Source organism: Vombatus ursinus, unplaced genomic scaffold (genome assembly GCF_900497805.2).
Source record: "Vombatus ursinus unplaced genomic scaffold, bare-nosed wombat genome assembly UNPS02014809.1, whole genome shotgun sequence".
Lineage (NCBI taxonomy): Eukaryota > Metazoa > Chordata > Mammalia > Diprotodontia > Vombatidae > Vombatus > Vombatus ursinus.
In genome coordinates, this window is record NW_020954587.1 from 13,260,718 (window position 1) to 13,276,607 (window position 15,890).

Genomic DNA, 15,890 nt, shown 5'->3' on the forward strand with positions numbered 1-15,890 from the left:
GTCATTGGGGCTTTGCCCAAAGATACCCAATTTGAAATCCTTCAGAAAAAAGAATAGCAATTAGAAATTAATTTTTAAGAATGATTAGTTAAAGTAAGAGACCAGGTAGTGGATTGGAGTGAGCTATTCCATTGCTCTCGCCTACTCCCTAGACTCCTCAACTGAGAGCCTGCTTTGTGCAGCATCCCCGGACACTATTTGTGGTATGTATTGTAGTTGCAAAATTTCCCAGCAATGACTCTGCTCTGCATTGTCCTTGGAGGAAAGGCACCATTGAAACTTTCTAGGCAGATAATGTAAATACAAAAAACCTACTTTTCTTTACAACTTGATATGGAGTAATGTAATATGTAAGGTGGCCCTCTTGTGTGCTATCTATAGTTATAAAATAAAACTTGCCACAAAGTTACTGGATTTTGTTGTGGTGCAAGATACTAGTCCTTATTTATATTTTCATTTATATTTATGTTATTTACATTTATATTTTCAAGCTCCAACCAAACATAGATACAATATCAGAGAGAGAAGAGGAAGAGGAGGAGGAGGAGGGGGAGAGAGATGGAGAGGGACAGAGAGATTGCTTAATTCATCGTGTAAGGTTTTAGCTACATTAATTCAACATGAAAAGCTCATTTATGTTAAGCACAGTAGTGGGTGTTGGGTATCCATAAGCTCTAGGATGATTAGAGCCACTAAATGTCAAAGTGACCTTGAAAAGTTTCTTTACCTTTCTGTGTCTAAGTGTTGTGTTATATGAGAAGGGAACGTGCAGTCTATGCATTCATCCTCGGGGACCATATTTCTGCCTTTTTATAAATGGGCTTCATTTAAATAAACTTCTACCAAATAAACAGAATATGTCATTAGTCTCTGTTTTGTAACCTCCTCAGCCAGACATTTTCTGTTGTTTGGAGCAGAACTTCCTCCTTCTGATAGACAGTGAGCCATGGGGTGTGTAGGAGGTGGAATAGGGTCAAAAGGAGTGCTGGTCTTAGATTCCAAAGACCTGGGTTCAAGTGCCAAGTCCAACATCTGTGAGTTATGTGACCATGGGCAAATCATTTAAGTTTCCTCATCTGTAAGATGGAGAAATATCTTACGTCCACAACCTGCTTCACAAGTTGCTTATTAGGAAAACACTTCATAAACTTTCAAGCATCAAGCACTATACAAATGTAAATTGTTATTAAAGGAATGTGGTTTATTATGTAAGGGAGAGAGTTTTCCTCCCCACCTCAGATTGTAGTCACACATGATGAAGTTTAAAATGTGTAAACAAGATATATCTATGAGATGCATATAATCTGCCCTTCCCTCCACCATCGACTGTGTTATGGGAGCTAGTGGACCAGTAAGAGACAGTGTATACAGAAGAGAGCAGAGACACACACCCAAGGACAGAAATGGAAACAGAGATAGTCACCCAAAGGAGCAGGGAGCTTCAAGGAGTATAACTCTTTATAGAAGAGAAGAATGCCAGATCTGGAGTCAAGAAGGAAGCAGACCATGGTAGTTCAGCTGACCTACACACCTAGCAGAAACTCTGCCCTGAAACAGAAAATCGTGAGGATTTTGTGGAGAGAGAAATGACATCTAGGTTGTGTGGCGCCAGGACTTGTGAATTACTCTTTGCCACATGTGTATTCCACCCATGTGCCTTGATGCTATTTGTGTGGAGGAGATTGTACCCCAGGTTTAGGGGAGATATTTTTGTGATACTGCTCATTATGCTATTTGACTAATGGCTTTTGATAAAAGCTCATTAATTCTATTGAATAATTGTTCATAGCACACTGGTTAGAGTTTTAATACCATAGTGGGAGTAGCTAGCAAGAGAATGTAAGCTCCTTGAGGGGAGGGAAAGTGGCTTTTTTTAAATCTTTCCTTATATCACAGGTGCACAGTACCTAGCATATAATATTTACTTTTAATAAATGTTTGCTGATTCATGGACTGAGAGAGAAGAAACTCATGACCAGGTAACTAGACAGAAGACCACTAGAATAGTCTAGCAAGGGTGGGTACATACAGCCCCTGGTAGGGTGTGTGTGCAGTGTTCAGGGAGAACTAACACCTCTGGTGGGAGGGCTTGCTGAGCCCTTTTCAGGGCTGCTCATCCACCTTTGGTGTCCACCTGTCACCAACCTCTCACCTGTGGCTCCAAAAAGCTGTAGCATGTGCAGCAGCCACATCCTGGTAAAACTGTCTTAGCAGATGGGCTAAACTAGGTTAAGAGTAACTGACAGGCCTCAAACCCATCAGTGAGTTAGGAGGATGTCTACCCCAACCATGTGAAGACTTCACCTGTGGATTGGGAGGATGAGAACAATTTGTTCCAAGGGCCATGAAAGTGGCTGAAGCAGGCACTGTGGAGCACTTAGAGCTTGGTCAAACATCAAATATGACAATGTCACCCACTGTATCCTTTGGAACATCTTAACTTTTGTCCTGCCACTGGACTTCAGTGACTCTGGAAGAGAGAGTGAGGCTGATGTGCAACTCTGCCTCCCTTAAATCCAATTCATGTGAAAGTTAAGACATCAATCATGGTGTCATTGGTCATCTTCAAAAATGAAGGTCAAACAACAGAAATAGTCACTCATAGGGTAGAATCCAAGATAGCAGCCACCCTCTGGAGACCTCCACCTGCAAGTGAGAATAAGTTGGAAAATAACTCAGAAGGGATGTTTCAGTTATTGCTGCCAGAAAGCAGTTGTGTCTTTTTTGAAAGACCTGGATAGTCTGAACCAGGGTTCATAAACTCAGAAGAATGTGACAAATTCAGGGCTAGTTCAGGACTTGAGGACTGGGCAGCTGGCTCTCATATATATAATGAGAGAGGATAGAGGAAGAAGACAATAAAAGGATGGAGCCATGAAAAAAAAATGAGAATGAGCAGGAAAGACTTGGGACTGAAGATAAACTGAGTGAATAGATGAGTCAAAATGCCATTGCTCTGCCCAGCCTAAAAGGCAGTATAGCTACATGGGGAATAGAAGAGCTATAGCCTCATGTGAGAAGCATCTATTCCATCCAGTGACCTTTAATCAAGACTACTGTTCCCAGGAACAAAGTAGTATAGACAGAAAGATAGAGAAAAAAATGTTTAATAAACTGCTCTCTCCTTTGGCTATTTAAATCAACTTTCAAGTTGTTTTCCCGGTAACTGAAGAGCAGCATTCTCCAGAGAGTCTGAGTTGGCATTTGGTCAGTAAACACATTTTTATTCCTGGATGTCATTTTAGATCAAAGTTTTATAGAAAACCCTGAAGCTTGCCAGTAGAAATAAGGTAGAAGAAGAGGATTTGAAAGGGGAGTTCACTAGCAAATTCAGTAAATGAATTAAAAAGCAATGAAGAAAAACCTCTCAGTTTTCTATAGGCAGATTCACTTTATGGTAGCTTATCTTCAGAAAACTTTGTATTCATGTTCTGACAACACCTATTCTGCTTCATTACTTGCTTTTTCTTTTAGACAATTGACTCTATTTACTCTGCAAACAGGGCTGCTGCAGGGATGCTTTTGGAAATCAAAATACAACTACTAAACCTTTTTCTTTTGGTGGGTTTGAGGGAGGACATTTATAACACTTCCAGAACCTTGAAACCAATTTATAACACTTCCAGAACTTCCAGAAACCAATTTATAACACTGGAAACAAATTTATAACACTTCCAGAACCTTGAAACCAATCTGTCCCTAGCACAGTGGGGTCTGCCAGCTTTAATTGATTGGCTTCAGGTGAGGATATCAGCGAGCTTTTCTGCTTTTCCTCAATTCTTCTTTATAGAGTGATTGTTATTGTATGAAGTTAATTCCTTGGATACGAGACATATCCATTCTCAAATATAAGTTCTGGAATTAGGATTTTTTTGGTGAGGGGAGGGAGTGTTGTTGTTCCTCTTCCTGTGTGAAGAGAATACTTTGTCTATTTTTTTTTCTTTAATCTACTTGAAGGCAAGCCTGTTCCCACAGAATTTTCCCCTTACTCTCAAAGTTCTATATCCCCCGTCCTATTTGTCACCTCTTTCCCTAGTTTTGGAGTTTTGCTTAACATTAATTCATTTTTTTCTTCCTTTTATCTAGTTATCTAAGTCTTTCCTTTCTTTCTTTCAGTTAAACCATAAGGTAAAATTCCCCTTCTTCTCCTCTCCTTCAACTTTGGTTAGGTGTTTTTTTTTAATTTTCTACATCTTTTTCTAAAAAAAAGATTCCTTTCCCTCATTCTTTTTATTAATTCTCTTCTCTTTCTGTTTAGCTTTTTATTCTTTGATTCATGGTCTTCATGCTTATTTATTTCTTCTTTAGCTTCTGTGTTTTTCATGGAATTAAGCTCCATCTTTTAAACAATTTCTATGTTCTTGTTTTGTAGATCTTAACCTCTTTCCTTTTGTTTTTTGCCTTATTCTTAAAAATAGCAATTTCTGGAAGAGTTAGAGAGTAATAAGAATATGCCCCATGGAAGGAATTTTCCTATGTCTCTGATTGTGCAGTTCATGATGATTTCCCTTCTCTGGGTCTATGCCCTCCACTCTTCTGAATGTCAGTTGCCCCCCAGGGGTTCTCTTTCCCCTTCTCCTGAGATAGGACACTGTCCATGGAGGCACAACACTCTCATAGACATAATGATCTTTCTAAGCACCAAATGTCTGTAGATTAGACCCATTGTAAGCTCCCCATCTTCTGTTATAGAATATTTTTCTCTCACTCCATGGGAGTATTCTTCAGTGAGACCTCCTCCTTCCTTTGAATTGAGATTTTCCCCTTTATTTCCCTGTTTCAATACCTCTCTTTGCCATCTCAGCCATTCTCCCATAGCCCCTGTTCTTGAGAGAACTACAAACGTTATTTTCCCTTCATTTGTTTACTCTTGACTTGATTAGCATACATCCCACATTGCCCTCTCTTCTTCCTCCTCTCCCTGCTTTTATATATCCTTCCATTCTTTGATTTAGTCCCACAAGAAAACATCAGTTCCCTTAAAAGTGGTTGTTAAGAGTTTTAGTCCACAGTGTTTCAGACTTGTTCCTTCCCCTTCAGTACTTCCATTAAAGCTCCACTTTCAACCTTGTCTCCCTTGTACTTTTAGAAAGAAATCTCTTAATAGTCCTCTGTTGTGATGTTGTTGTTTTAAACTCCAGAGTAGGGATGTATTGGACCCATTTTGTACTGGCTTCCAATAGCTGATGGTTAAATTTTCAGTGTGAACATCTATACCTTAGAAATCCACAGACACTACAAATCTGGGCTTGATCTATTGATTGTCCAGACTTAAGGAAGTGATGAAGAAAATGTTAATAATGCATATTAAAATACTGTTATGGGTGCATTCCCCTCCTCTCCTCCCCCAAGCTGGTTGTTAAACACTTACTAGCATACTTCTATTTAAGGCTTAGTTATATCTGCTGCTAACTCATTGGGTTATTATCTCATTAGGGTTCTTGGTAGGTTTGTTTTTGTTTTGGTAATTCTTATTTTGGAGGGGGTCAAAAGGTTGTGAGCATTGGAGAAAATGTCTAGTCCTTCATCTTGTTGGTCATGTGACCCAGTTCCTAAAACAGAAATTTAATAACATATTGCAAAACCAAATATAAATATAAATGTATAGGTAATTGATTTCACTGGTATAGGTAATTGAGTTGACTCTACTTTTGTCATACTGTAGAGATCTGAATGCTAATTTGCACCCACTGCCTGTAAGTTTTGGGACCTATCAAGGTGAAATTCTGCACAATTCACTCTTCTTCTGGGAGGCTTCTATACTTACCACACCTGCCTAATTTCTCGAGCAGTGGGAAAGCCACACAAGTGGTAGAAAACCGGATAATGTTGCTGATGAATTTGAAGTCATTCATTCAACATTATGAACCAATAAGTGTATTCTTACCAAATAGAGAATGCCTGCCTTATAGCCCCAGGATTAAGTGTGTGTGTGTGTGTGTGTGTGTGTGTGTGTGTGTGTGTGTGTAGGTATGGAGAAGAAATATTGAAAATTGTTCAATAGGTGAAAATTATTTCAGGAGGACAAGAATAAAGTATTTTAAGAATATTTACTTTGCTGGCTCCAGAAAAAGTTGTTTCAGATGTGAATTATTAGGTAGCCTGTCATTCTAGGAAGCATCCCCAGCATTGTTCATTATGTCTTTGAGTTGAGGATATCAGATAAGTGACTTATAGATGATCAGTGGCCAACTTCTATTTTTAAAAATAAATTCCTTAAGTCTTTCAAATATTTTCCTTTGAAATGTTATAGTTACTGTATAAATTGTTCTCCTTGTTATTCTCCTGATTATTTACTCTGCATCAGTGCATATAAGGCCTCTCAGAACTCTTTGAATCTGTCTCTTTTGTCATTTTTATTTTATTCTTTGAATGTTTGGCAAAATTCTTATAATCTGGATATATTATATTTTTGCAAATATTTATCTACTTCATTTAAGTTATTTTGCTCCATGATATGGCAAGATGTTTTCTGATAATTTTCTTTATTTCCAGTTCATTTGTTGAATATTTTATGAATAATGTTTTCTTGATTCTCTTTTAATGATACTCATTTTTACTGTTGTTGCTTTTTTTTTTGTGATCATGATTGATGCCTCTACTCCAACCCCTCATTTTAATTCTGTGGGAATATTGGTGTTACATGTATGTTTCTTGTAAGCAACATACTGTTAGATTCTGCTTTCTAATTGATTCTGCCACATTTCTCCATTTTATTGGTAAGGCCATCTTGTTTACATTCACTACTATACTTGTTAATTATGTATTTAACTATATGCACTTTTTCCCCTAATACTTTTCCTCCTGCTTCCCTCTTTACAAAGAAAAAGAGAGTGGAGAAAAAGAAGTAATTTGATAAACACTAGTCAGCTATAATTGAAGTCATCTTTTCTTACAGTTATCCCTTCTCTCTTCACCAAGCCCGGACAGAGATGCCCAGATCTTACCCTATGTTTTCTTTCCCTTTAATCAACCTTTATGATCAGCCCTCAGAAGTTGAAATTTGTTTTGCTTGTGACTATTACTTACTTTATTCTACAGTCTCTCTTAAGTCTGTCTCTCCTATTTCCTTATTGTTACCTTTCTGTCTGCTGAGTTAATTTTTTTTACATCAGACAGTGGTGTGTGTGTGTGTGTGTGCATGTGTGTGTGTGTGTGTCTACATGTACATATGTATGTAAGAGATTTCTTTTGTTCAAATCTCTTTTGTCTGGTTCAGGTAAGAGTGAGCTTTGTGTGATGCTCATTCCTTTACCTTTTCTTCCATGTATGTATACTTACTTTTTTAAATTCTTCCTTACCATGTTCCTTTTTCTTTCTCTTTTATTTCCTCTCTTAAAACCAACAAAAAAGAACATTGCCATACCAAGACTCTATTTTTTTTCTTATTTAACTAGCTTTGTGCCCCTTAAAAACATTAACATTCTTCAGGAACACTTGTCTTCTCTCCCCCTATTAGAATGTAAATACTTCATCATAATGTAGCCCCTTTTAATTACTCAAATATGATTACCCTCCTAAGTATCACTTGAGTCCTTCAGTTGCTTTTCAGCATTTTTATTCATCTCTGGTCTTTCATCAGCAGAACTTGAAAATTCTCCTGTATTAATGATACATTTTTCTCCTTGCAGGGATTATACTTACTTTTTCAAGATATGTTATATATTTTTTAAGTCTTTATCTTGCCTTTTAAAATAATCATGCTCTTAGATTTTCTTTCCATTATGGTGGTAGCTGCCAAATCTTGTGCTTTCTGGAACTCTTTTTTGGCTGTTCATAGAGTGTTTTCTTTGACTTGGAAGCTCTAGATTTTGGCTATGACATTCTTGGGTATTTTCAAATGGATTTTCTTTGAGGAAGTGATTAGTGAAGTCTTTCATTTTTTATTTTTCTGTTTTTCTGATAGATGTAGGCAGTTTTCTTACATGATTTTTCAAAATATTGCATCCAGACTTTTATTTAGTCATCATTTTCAGAGAATGTGATGATTCTTAACTTATCTTGACCTTTTTTCCCCAGATCAGTTATTTTGATAGTAGCTACCTTATATTTTCTTTTTTTTTCAATCTCATTATCTTGTTCTATATTTGTAGTTGTCTCATGGAATCATTGAGTTCTGCTTTCTTTATTCTATTTTTTAGGAAGTTCACTACTTGGGTAAAGTTTACCACTTTCCATTCCAAACTGTTTATTCTCCTTCCATTTTTTTCCTCCTGAACTCAAATTTCATTTATTATTTTTGCTTCATTTCTTCTAACCACTCTTGTAGTTCCTGTGGCCAAGAAATTTTTACGCAAGGGTTCTGCTTATAATTATTATGGCATTACTTTCTTCTTACCTCTTCGGCTTTCTTAAGCCATAGTATTTCTTGATTGTGTTCGATGGTTTTTTTGTTTGTTTGTTTGTTTTTGGTTTATACATATTTTCATCCTCAGTTCTTGTATTAAGATTTTGTTCTTGGGCCAGTTCCCTCTCTCCTTCCCTCAGCACCATTGGTGATTTGAATAAGCAGTTGTTGTTACTCTCTACCATCTCCCTCAATCTTTGGCATCTGTTTCAGTGTCCTGGTAATCCATTGTAGATGTATCTTGTCTTTACAAGATCCCTAGCTGGGAGCTCTTTCTGTTCCATGCTGTGGCCTTTTCTAAAAGTTGATTGTATGTACTGACTGATTTTTAAGGGGGAAGTGCTTCCATGTGGGCTCATCAGCCCATGAAGATACAACTTTGTGAGTTGGGGGAATTGGCTCAGAGTGGATATCACACTGGAAATGGCAGAGACTGTAGACCCACAACAGGGGGTACAGTGGATCAACCCATCCAGCAGAGGTACTGCATACTGTGAAGAGCCCAACGGCAATGAAGAAATCTGTCCTGTCTACTCTGTTAGCACTTGACCTCTTGTGAGCCTCAGACAATTGATTTATTTGATGGGAACTCAAGAAAGATAGTGCATCGGCTTTATGACCCAAGCTCCTCTGGTATTATTTGCCTAGGCCTGCCAGGCCTAATCTGGCAGTCAAACAGCAGAAGAACCTGCCTGGTCCAGACTGTCTCAGCTCTCTGGTGGCTCCCTGATGGCAGAGCAATCTTCCCGTCCCATCCTGGCCTCAGTTAAGCTGGATGAGGTGCCAGCTCTGCAGCTAAGTGACCTCCTTGACTTAGCCCAGCAACATGCTGACCCATCTAGCCCTAGTGCCACAAGCCCAGCTAAGTCCCTCATCCCCTCATCTGTGCTTTGTGAGGAGCTACCCCAGCCTAGCAGTGGAGCAACTTGGCTATCACCAATGTCAGTGCATCCCCTTCACAGTGAGCTTCATGAGGAATCCCCAGAGAAAGAAAAACTCTTAAGACCCTGCTGTTCTTAAGTTGTGAGTTGCTTGCCCACCGGAATTCCCTGCATGTATGCCTTACTGCCACTGTATTTAAGTTTGTTCTCACTCTTTCCCATGTGGATTCTATGTGTGGGAGAGTGCATCCTAGGATTTAGGGAAAACTGCTTTATAACTATTTTTCTTAATTTGATATTTGAGTAGATACTTTTTCTTAAAGCTAATTGTGTCTACCAGCTGATTTTTAAAGGGAAATGCCCCTATATGGGCTGATCGGCTTATCATAGTGGTAGAAGGTTAGCCACCCACAAGGGTACCCTACATCCTAAAGTCACAGTTGCCCCACTGGAGATGCAATGTTGTGAGTTGGGGGAATTAGCTCAGAGTGGGTAGTGACAGGAATAAGTTATACTATTAGAGGCAATAGGCAGGTAGATGGCACAGTGGATAGAATGCCAGTTCTGGAGTCAGGAGGACAGAGTTCAAATCCAGCCTCAGACACTTACTAGCTGTGTGACCCTGGGCAAGTCAGTTAACTTTGTTTGCCTCCATTCCTCATCTGAAAGATGAGCTGGAGAAGGAAATGGCAAACCGTTCCAGTATCTTTGCCAGTGAAAACCCCAAAGGGGGTCACAAAGAGTCAAACATGACTAATTGGCTACACAGCAACAGTAGAGGCAACTATGACAGTAATAAACATATTTCAATCCAATAACAGCATGATAAAAACTTTGACAACAAAGAATTGAATGTGACAGTTTTAGATTTTAGTAAGTTTAGCTTATATCTCTTAGATGACTTGCAAGAATAGGAAATTTACCAATTCTCAAAAATGTTTATTTGTGTGTTGTGTTGTATGTGTGTTTTTTAAACCATCAACTCACTCTCTCAGGAGGTACACAATAAACAGAATCAAAGTTCTTTGTTATTCTGTAATACAAATTCCTAGAAAGTAAGATCTAGTGGTAAAAATGATGAAACCTGGATTATAGTCTCAGGACTTCCACTAGCTAGCTGTGTGACCAACCCAGGATGATTCCCCTCACCTCTCTGGATCTCTGTTTTTTCATCTCTAAAGTTAGGGGTTTAGACTGGGATTACTTAAATAAATAGATGTGCAACTAAGTGTTTTAAAGACTGAAGTTATTGATGCTGTTTCTTCACATCATTTTTTTTTCCTGAATGACCAAGATCTTCACCTTTTTTTTTCCTTCATGTTTCTTTCCTCAGCTCACTCTGAAAGAGCTGCTCTGCTCTTTGTGTCCAGTGTTTGCATTGGTTTAATCATCACCCTTTTTGCTGTGGTGATCAGAGTATCATGCACCAAAGACTTCCAGAAACTAAACCGGAAGAAGAAACTCTTAGTGCCAGAAATCAGCAAGGCAGAGGAGGACAGTGAGGATGAAGAAGTGGAAGATTCTTCAGACTCAGACTTTCCAGATGAAATGACAGGATTTTTCCGGACTTCTTACCCTGTCTATAGTTCCACGGAAGCTGCTGAGATGGCAGAAAGGATAGAGCGCAGAGATCAGATCATTCAGGAGATATGGATGAACAGTGGTTTGGATACCTCTTCTCCGAGAAATATGGATCAGTATTATTGAAAACCAAATGTGGACCGAGGAGTATGTGTATGGGGGTGGAGGGAGGGTTGCCAGTGTGAGAAGGGTGAGATTTCAAAATCTTCCTTAAGGTCTGTATCATTTGTACCTTCTGTGAAGGCAAATTTGCAACAACGCCCAATATTATTGAAATGGGGGAAAAAAGATAATAAAAAGGAATGATTTTAATTATTTGGTACCATGAAGTGCATTCCAGAATAAAGAATAAGAGGGAAAGTATTCCTTAATTGTGTTTACTTAGACACTGAAGCTCCTGAAACAGCCTTGCACCTTAAAAAAAAAAAAAAAGCCATGAAGAAACCAGGACAGTAAATAGGAACTTAGATAAGGTGTTGGCCAGCATTAGATTTCATCATTCTCTTTCATCTAATTCTATTTTAACTCATGTACTTCTTTTAACAGAACATCAAGTTATTCTTCTTTCCATAATCCTAGCAGGAATAATAACAAGTAACCCAATTATAGAAAGTCAGAGTAAGCAATGGCCAGAGATGAGTCATAGCATATTAAGCAAGATTAAAGAGCTCTGCATTGGGAGTCAGGAGACCTGTGTTTAGTACTGGGTTGATGTGGAAGTAGAAGGATTAGTTGTATAGAAGAGGTCAATAATAATCATATTAATTATTATTGTGTTGGTTAATAATAGTTTAAGATAAGCTATTTGAATAGTGATAATGACATTTATATGGTATTTAACATTTATATAGTGTTTTAAGCTTTACAAAGCACTTTACAAATATTATTTCATTTTATCAGAACAACCCTGGGAGGTCAATGCTCCTACCTGTAAAATGGTATCCCCATTTTAGATGAAGAAACTGAGGCAGACACAGGTTAAGTGATTTGCCCAGGGTCACACAGTTAGTGATATCTGAGGCTAGATGTGAACTTAGGTCTTCCTGACTCCAGGTCTACTGTACCACCTAGATGTAACTAATTCTTTTAGACAAATGAGATTGCTAGTCTCCTCTAGTTCTAAAGTTCTTTCTGCTATTCCCTAATTATAGAATCTGCTGGAACAAGTAGCAGAAGGTTCTTGTAGATTGTCACCCTAAATGAAATCCAGCCAAAGTATGGAGGGGAAAATGAAAGATAGGGGAATTCTTGCCCTAGAGGGCCTGAAGGAAGCTCTGTTTCTCTTACAGTTAGAAGGAAACATTTGGTATTTCCCATATATCCACCACAGCATCTGGGGAGAGGGCAAATTCTTCTCAGTCTCAAGGAGATGAAAAGGTCCCACCAGCTCTTTGTTGTGTGGACTGATGCAAAGCATCCTCCCTGCAGGCTCTTCCCCTGCCAATCTGATATTAGAGGATCATATAAGCCTAAATTTAGAACTAGAACTGCCTTCAGAAATCATCTAGCCTACTTCCCCCTCCTTGTTTTACAGAGGAGGAAACTGAGGCCCAGAGCAATTAAGGGATTCACCAAAGTAAGAATGAGCTGGGATTCAAAGCAATATCTTCTGATATTCAATCCAGCACTTTTCTCACTGCACCATATTGCTTCCTCCACCAGTGTGTCCTGATGCTGCTGCATAAAATAATCAGACATTAATTTGGTACAGAGAGAAGGCTGGCAGGAACACATTCTGTCTGTTCATATTCATTGAGTTGTGGGTAAAAATTACACTGTATCCACAGCTGTGTATGTCTAAAAACCACCCCCCCAACCCTCCTTTTACTTTGAATTAGTAGAGAGTCCCAACTCTATAGCAAGCCCAGTTCCTCTCCACTTGATTTTCCCATTGTAAAAAATAAAATAAAACAAAATAAAACAAAAATAAGAAAAATGCTTAGCACAGTACCTGCCAGGTTTTTAATAAATGCTAGCTTGCTGACTGGAACTGTGCAATCTTAGCTTTTATGGGAAGAGAGGAGTTCCGGGAGAAGGTGGGGTAGAGGTGGGAGTCAGTACATGCTACACCCTGTGTGAAATCCCACAGATCCTACTTCCAGTTAATATTTCCATTTGAAAATCTTTTCACATGTTCTCAAGCTACTCCTTTGCTATATTTACAAAAAGGCAGATGGGGAAAAGTGGAAGGGTAGCCCTAATACTTTTTTTGGGGGGGGGAAGCATTTGGGGTTAAGTGACTTGCCCAGGATCATACAGCTAGTAAATGCCTGAGGTCAGGCATTGAACTTAGGTCTTTCTGACTCCAAGATTGGTGCTCTATCTGCTGATCCACCTAGCTGCCCCAGCCCTAACACTTTTTAGTTCTTTCTAAATCACAGTTTTCTCTCCACTGTAAGTAGTGTTGAACCTACTTGTCACCCAATGCAGGTGACAGTATCTGTTTTCAACACCCATCATCCCTCAATCTTACCAGTTCTTATTCCTCAGTAGCATCTCCTTGGGATGGAAAGAAGATGGAGGCTGTAGGATTGTCCCCCAGCTACTGTGTTTATCAAATGATATTCATCTAACACACTGATGAAAATCCTATTGTTGGAACACTACCCGCCGTGGAAGCCTTTGAGTCCCCCAGGGCCCCTGTTAGCAGCCCTGGGGAGGCCTCTGGATGATGGTCCTGATGCTTCTTGAGGCCCTGTTGTGAGAACTCAGTCAGCATTGCTTCAGGAATTGCAATGCTTCGCATTTTGTGATACTTGAATTTCATTTAGCACCAGAGAAAAAGGCCTGGTTTTGTTGGTCATGAAAGGGGTTTTAAACATCCTGTCATGGATGTGTTTAGGTGGGCAGAAAGCCCAGAAGAAAAACAACCAAGACATATTTGAATGAGATGGAGCTGGCACAACACAAAGGCAGGAGGAAGAAAACACCCAGAGGAGGGGATAGGGTAGCCACATAGCCATAAGCTTCTTCATGAACCTTTCATGTAATTGATTGCTGTGGTCCTGTCACAACAGGAGCCCAACTCCTACTGAGCTAAGAGTTGGTAAAACCTCAAAAACATAAGCCAGCAGTTGGTGGGGCCACGTTGTATATTCTGTATATCCATATGCTTGTGAGAAACACGCTTCATTGGAAAGGGTATGTTGTATGTTGGCCATTCTTGCTATAAAACCCAGTGTTTTCCAAGTATAGTTAAGTGGGAATTCACCAGATTTATACAATGTATTAGGATATGATATTAGCTATCACTTTCTTTTGTAAGAGTTCTTTTTAAAAAAAAATATTTATTTATTTTTAGTTTCAGCATTCACTTTTATGGGATTTTGAGTTCTAGATTTTTCCTCCTCCTTCCTCCTCAAGATGGCATGCAATCTGAAATGGACTATATACATTGTATGAGTTCTTAACGTAGGGTGAATGGATAGTTTTCAGTGGATGCACAAACTTGGATTGGAAAAGAAAACAACACTGCATCTTTATTTTCACTAGCCTTTAACTGAAATTTAATATTTCCTTTAATTATGAATGTAGGCATCAATCCATGATAGTATTAGGTTTTACCAGACTTCCAAAAGAATCCACAGCACAAAATGGGTCTAGAAGCCACTCTCTATGAACTTTACTACTTGTACATGCTGCTTTCATGAAAATGAAGTTCATATAGGAAAACAAGCATTGTATATGTTGTGGATACCTAGGAACCATTTTGTGTCCAAGGAACAACCCCAGAAATAACTGTCCCAATGAGGCCACCACCATATTAAGGAGCATCTTTTGAACCACTCATTTCTTATACAAATACATACAAGCATAAATAATTGTAGTGTCTTCAGTAAGAGTAAAGATGAGAGACAGGTTGATGTAGTGAAGAGAAAGCTAGCCTCAGCATCCCAAAGGCTAGGGTCCAATTTCCATCTCATACAAATAGGGTATGTGACCTGGACAGGTCACTTGACCTCTCACTCCCTCAAGGAGTTGGTTAAGACTATAAGTTGCAGGAATGTTGCTGCTCTACATAACCCTCTTTAGATCTCTGTTCTTATATTAATTGCTGAAGGAAGTAATAAAATAATACTGCCCTGGGTGAGGTAGAAATGACTAGATAAGAGCCTCAGGGAAAAACACCAAACACTACTCTTTCTTCACTCACATAGCCAAGTTGCTTGAATGATACTACATATACCTGGAGGAGGTAGCTTATCTGTAGTCAGAAATCTTATACTACAAGCACTGAATTTTAAACTGAAAATCCTACTATTTACCAAGACTTACCCCTCTGCTGGGAGATTAATATGCCAAGGTATCCTTTGATGAATGAACTCCATGAAGCCCAGAGATCCATCCAATACATGGCAAAAAAAAAAAAGTAAGCCAATCAATAATCATTTATCAAGCACCTACTATGTTCCAGGCACTGTGTTAAGCACTGGGGATACAAGAAAGGCAAAAGACAGTCCCTGTCCTTCAAGGAACTCACAATCTAATGGGAGATTCAACATGAAGACAACTGTGTACAAATAAGATATACACAAGACATATTGGAGTTGATAGAGGGAAGGCATAGAGTTAATTCTATTAACTAATTAATCTATTAATTTAATTAATATATTATACATTTTATGTTAATATTACATATTAACTAATAAATCTATTAATTGGTTAATAGAATTAAGGGAGAAAGCTTTTTCACAGAAGATAGGATTTTAGCTGGGAGACACAAGGCAATAAGAGTCCACATATAGAAATGAGTTAAAAACACAAGAATCCAAGAAGCTGACCTGAATGTCACATCAATCCTTTAAGGAGAAAAAGGTGGAGATTTTAAAAGTTACTCATAGTGATACTAAGGAACATTAATGTTTTTGAATTGTTGCAGTACTCCATTGCTTGAATAACTTGGTAATATCATCCATGTGGACACTCCCTCCAGTAATATGATGTCGACTGTGACCCTTCCTTGCCTGCTCATCCTGTGTGACTCTTAATCAGCACAAGGGGGCTAACCAACTTGCTGGTGCTTCTTCAAGTTTGGCCTTTGAAACATCTTTATTAAATTTAGCTCAGCTAGAGAAAATGAA

General features: G+C 38.6%; 1 protein-coding gene across 7 annotated transcripts in view; it reads left to right on the plus strand.

Annotated features, from left to right (window-relative positions):
• The window catches only part of EVA1C (eva-1 homolog C), an 83,831-nt gene extending 72,659 nt beyond the window's left edge, over positions 1-11,172 (plus strand). For all 7 annotated transcript variants that reach the window (XM_027875653.1, XM_027875659.1, XM_027875656.1 and 4 more), the window contains one exon: positions 10,562-11,172. In XM_027875653.1, coding sequence (XP_027731454.1) covers positions 10,562-10,935 — 374 coding nt within the window. In that variant the 3' untranslated portion in view covers positions 10,936-11,172. The remainder of the gene's footprint in view (positions 1-10,561) is intronic.
• Positions 11,173-15,890: the final 4,718 nt, after the last annotated feature.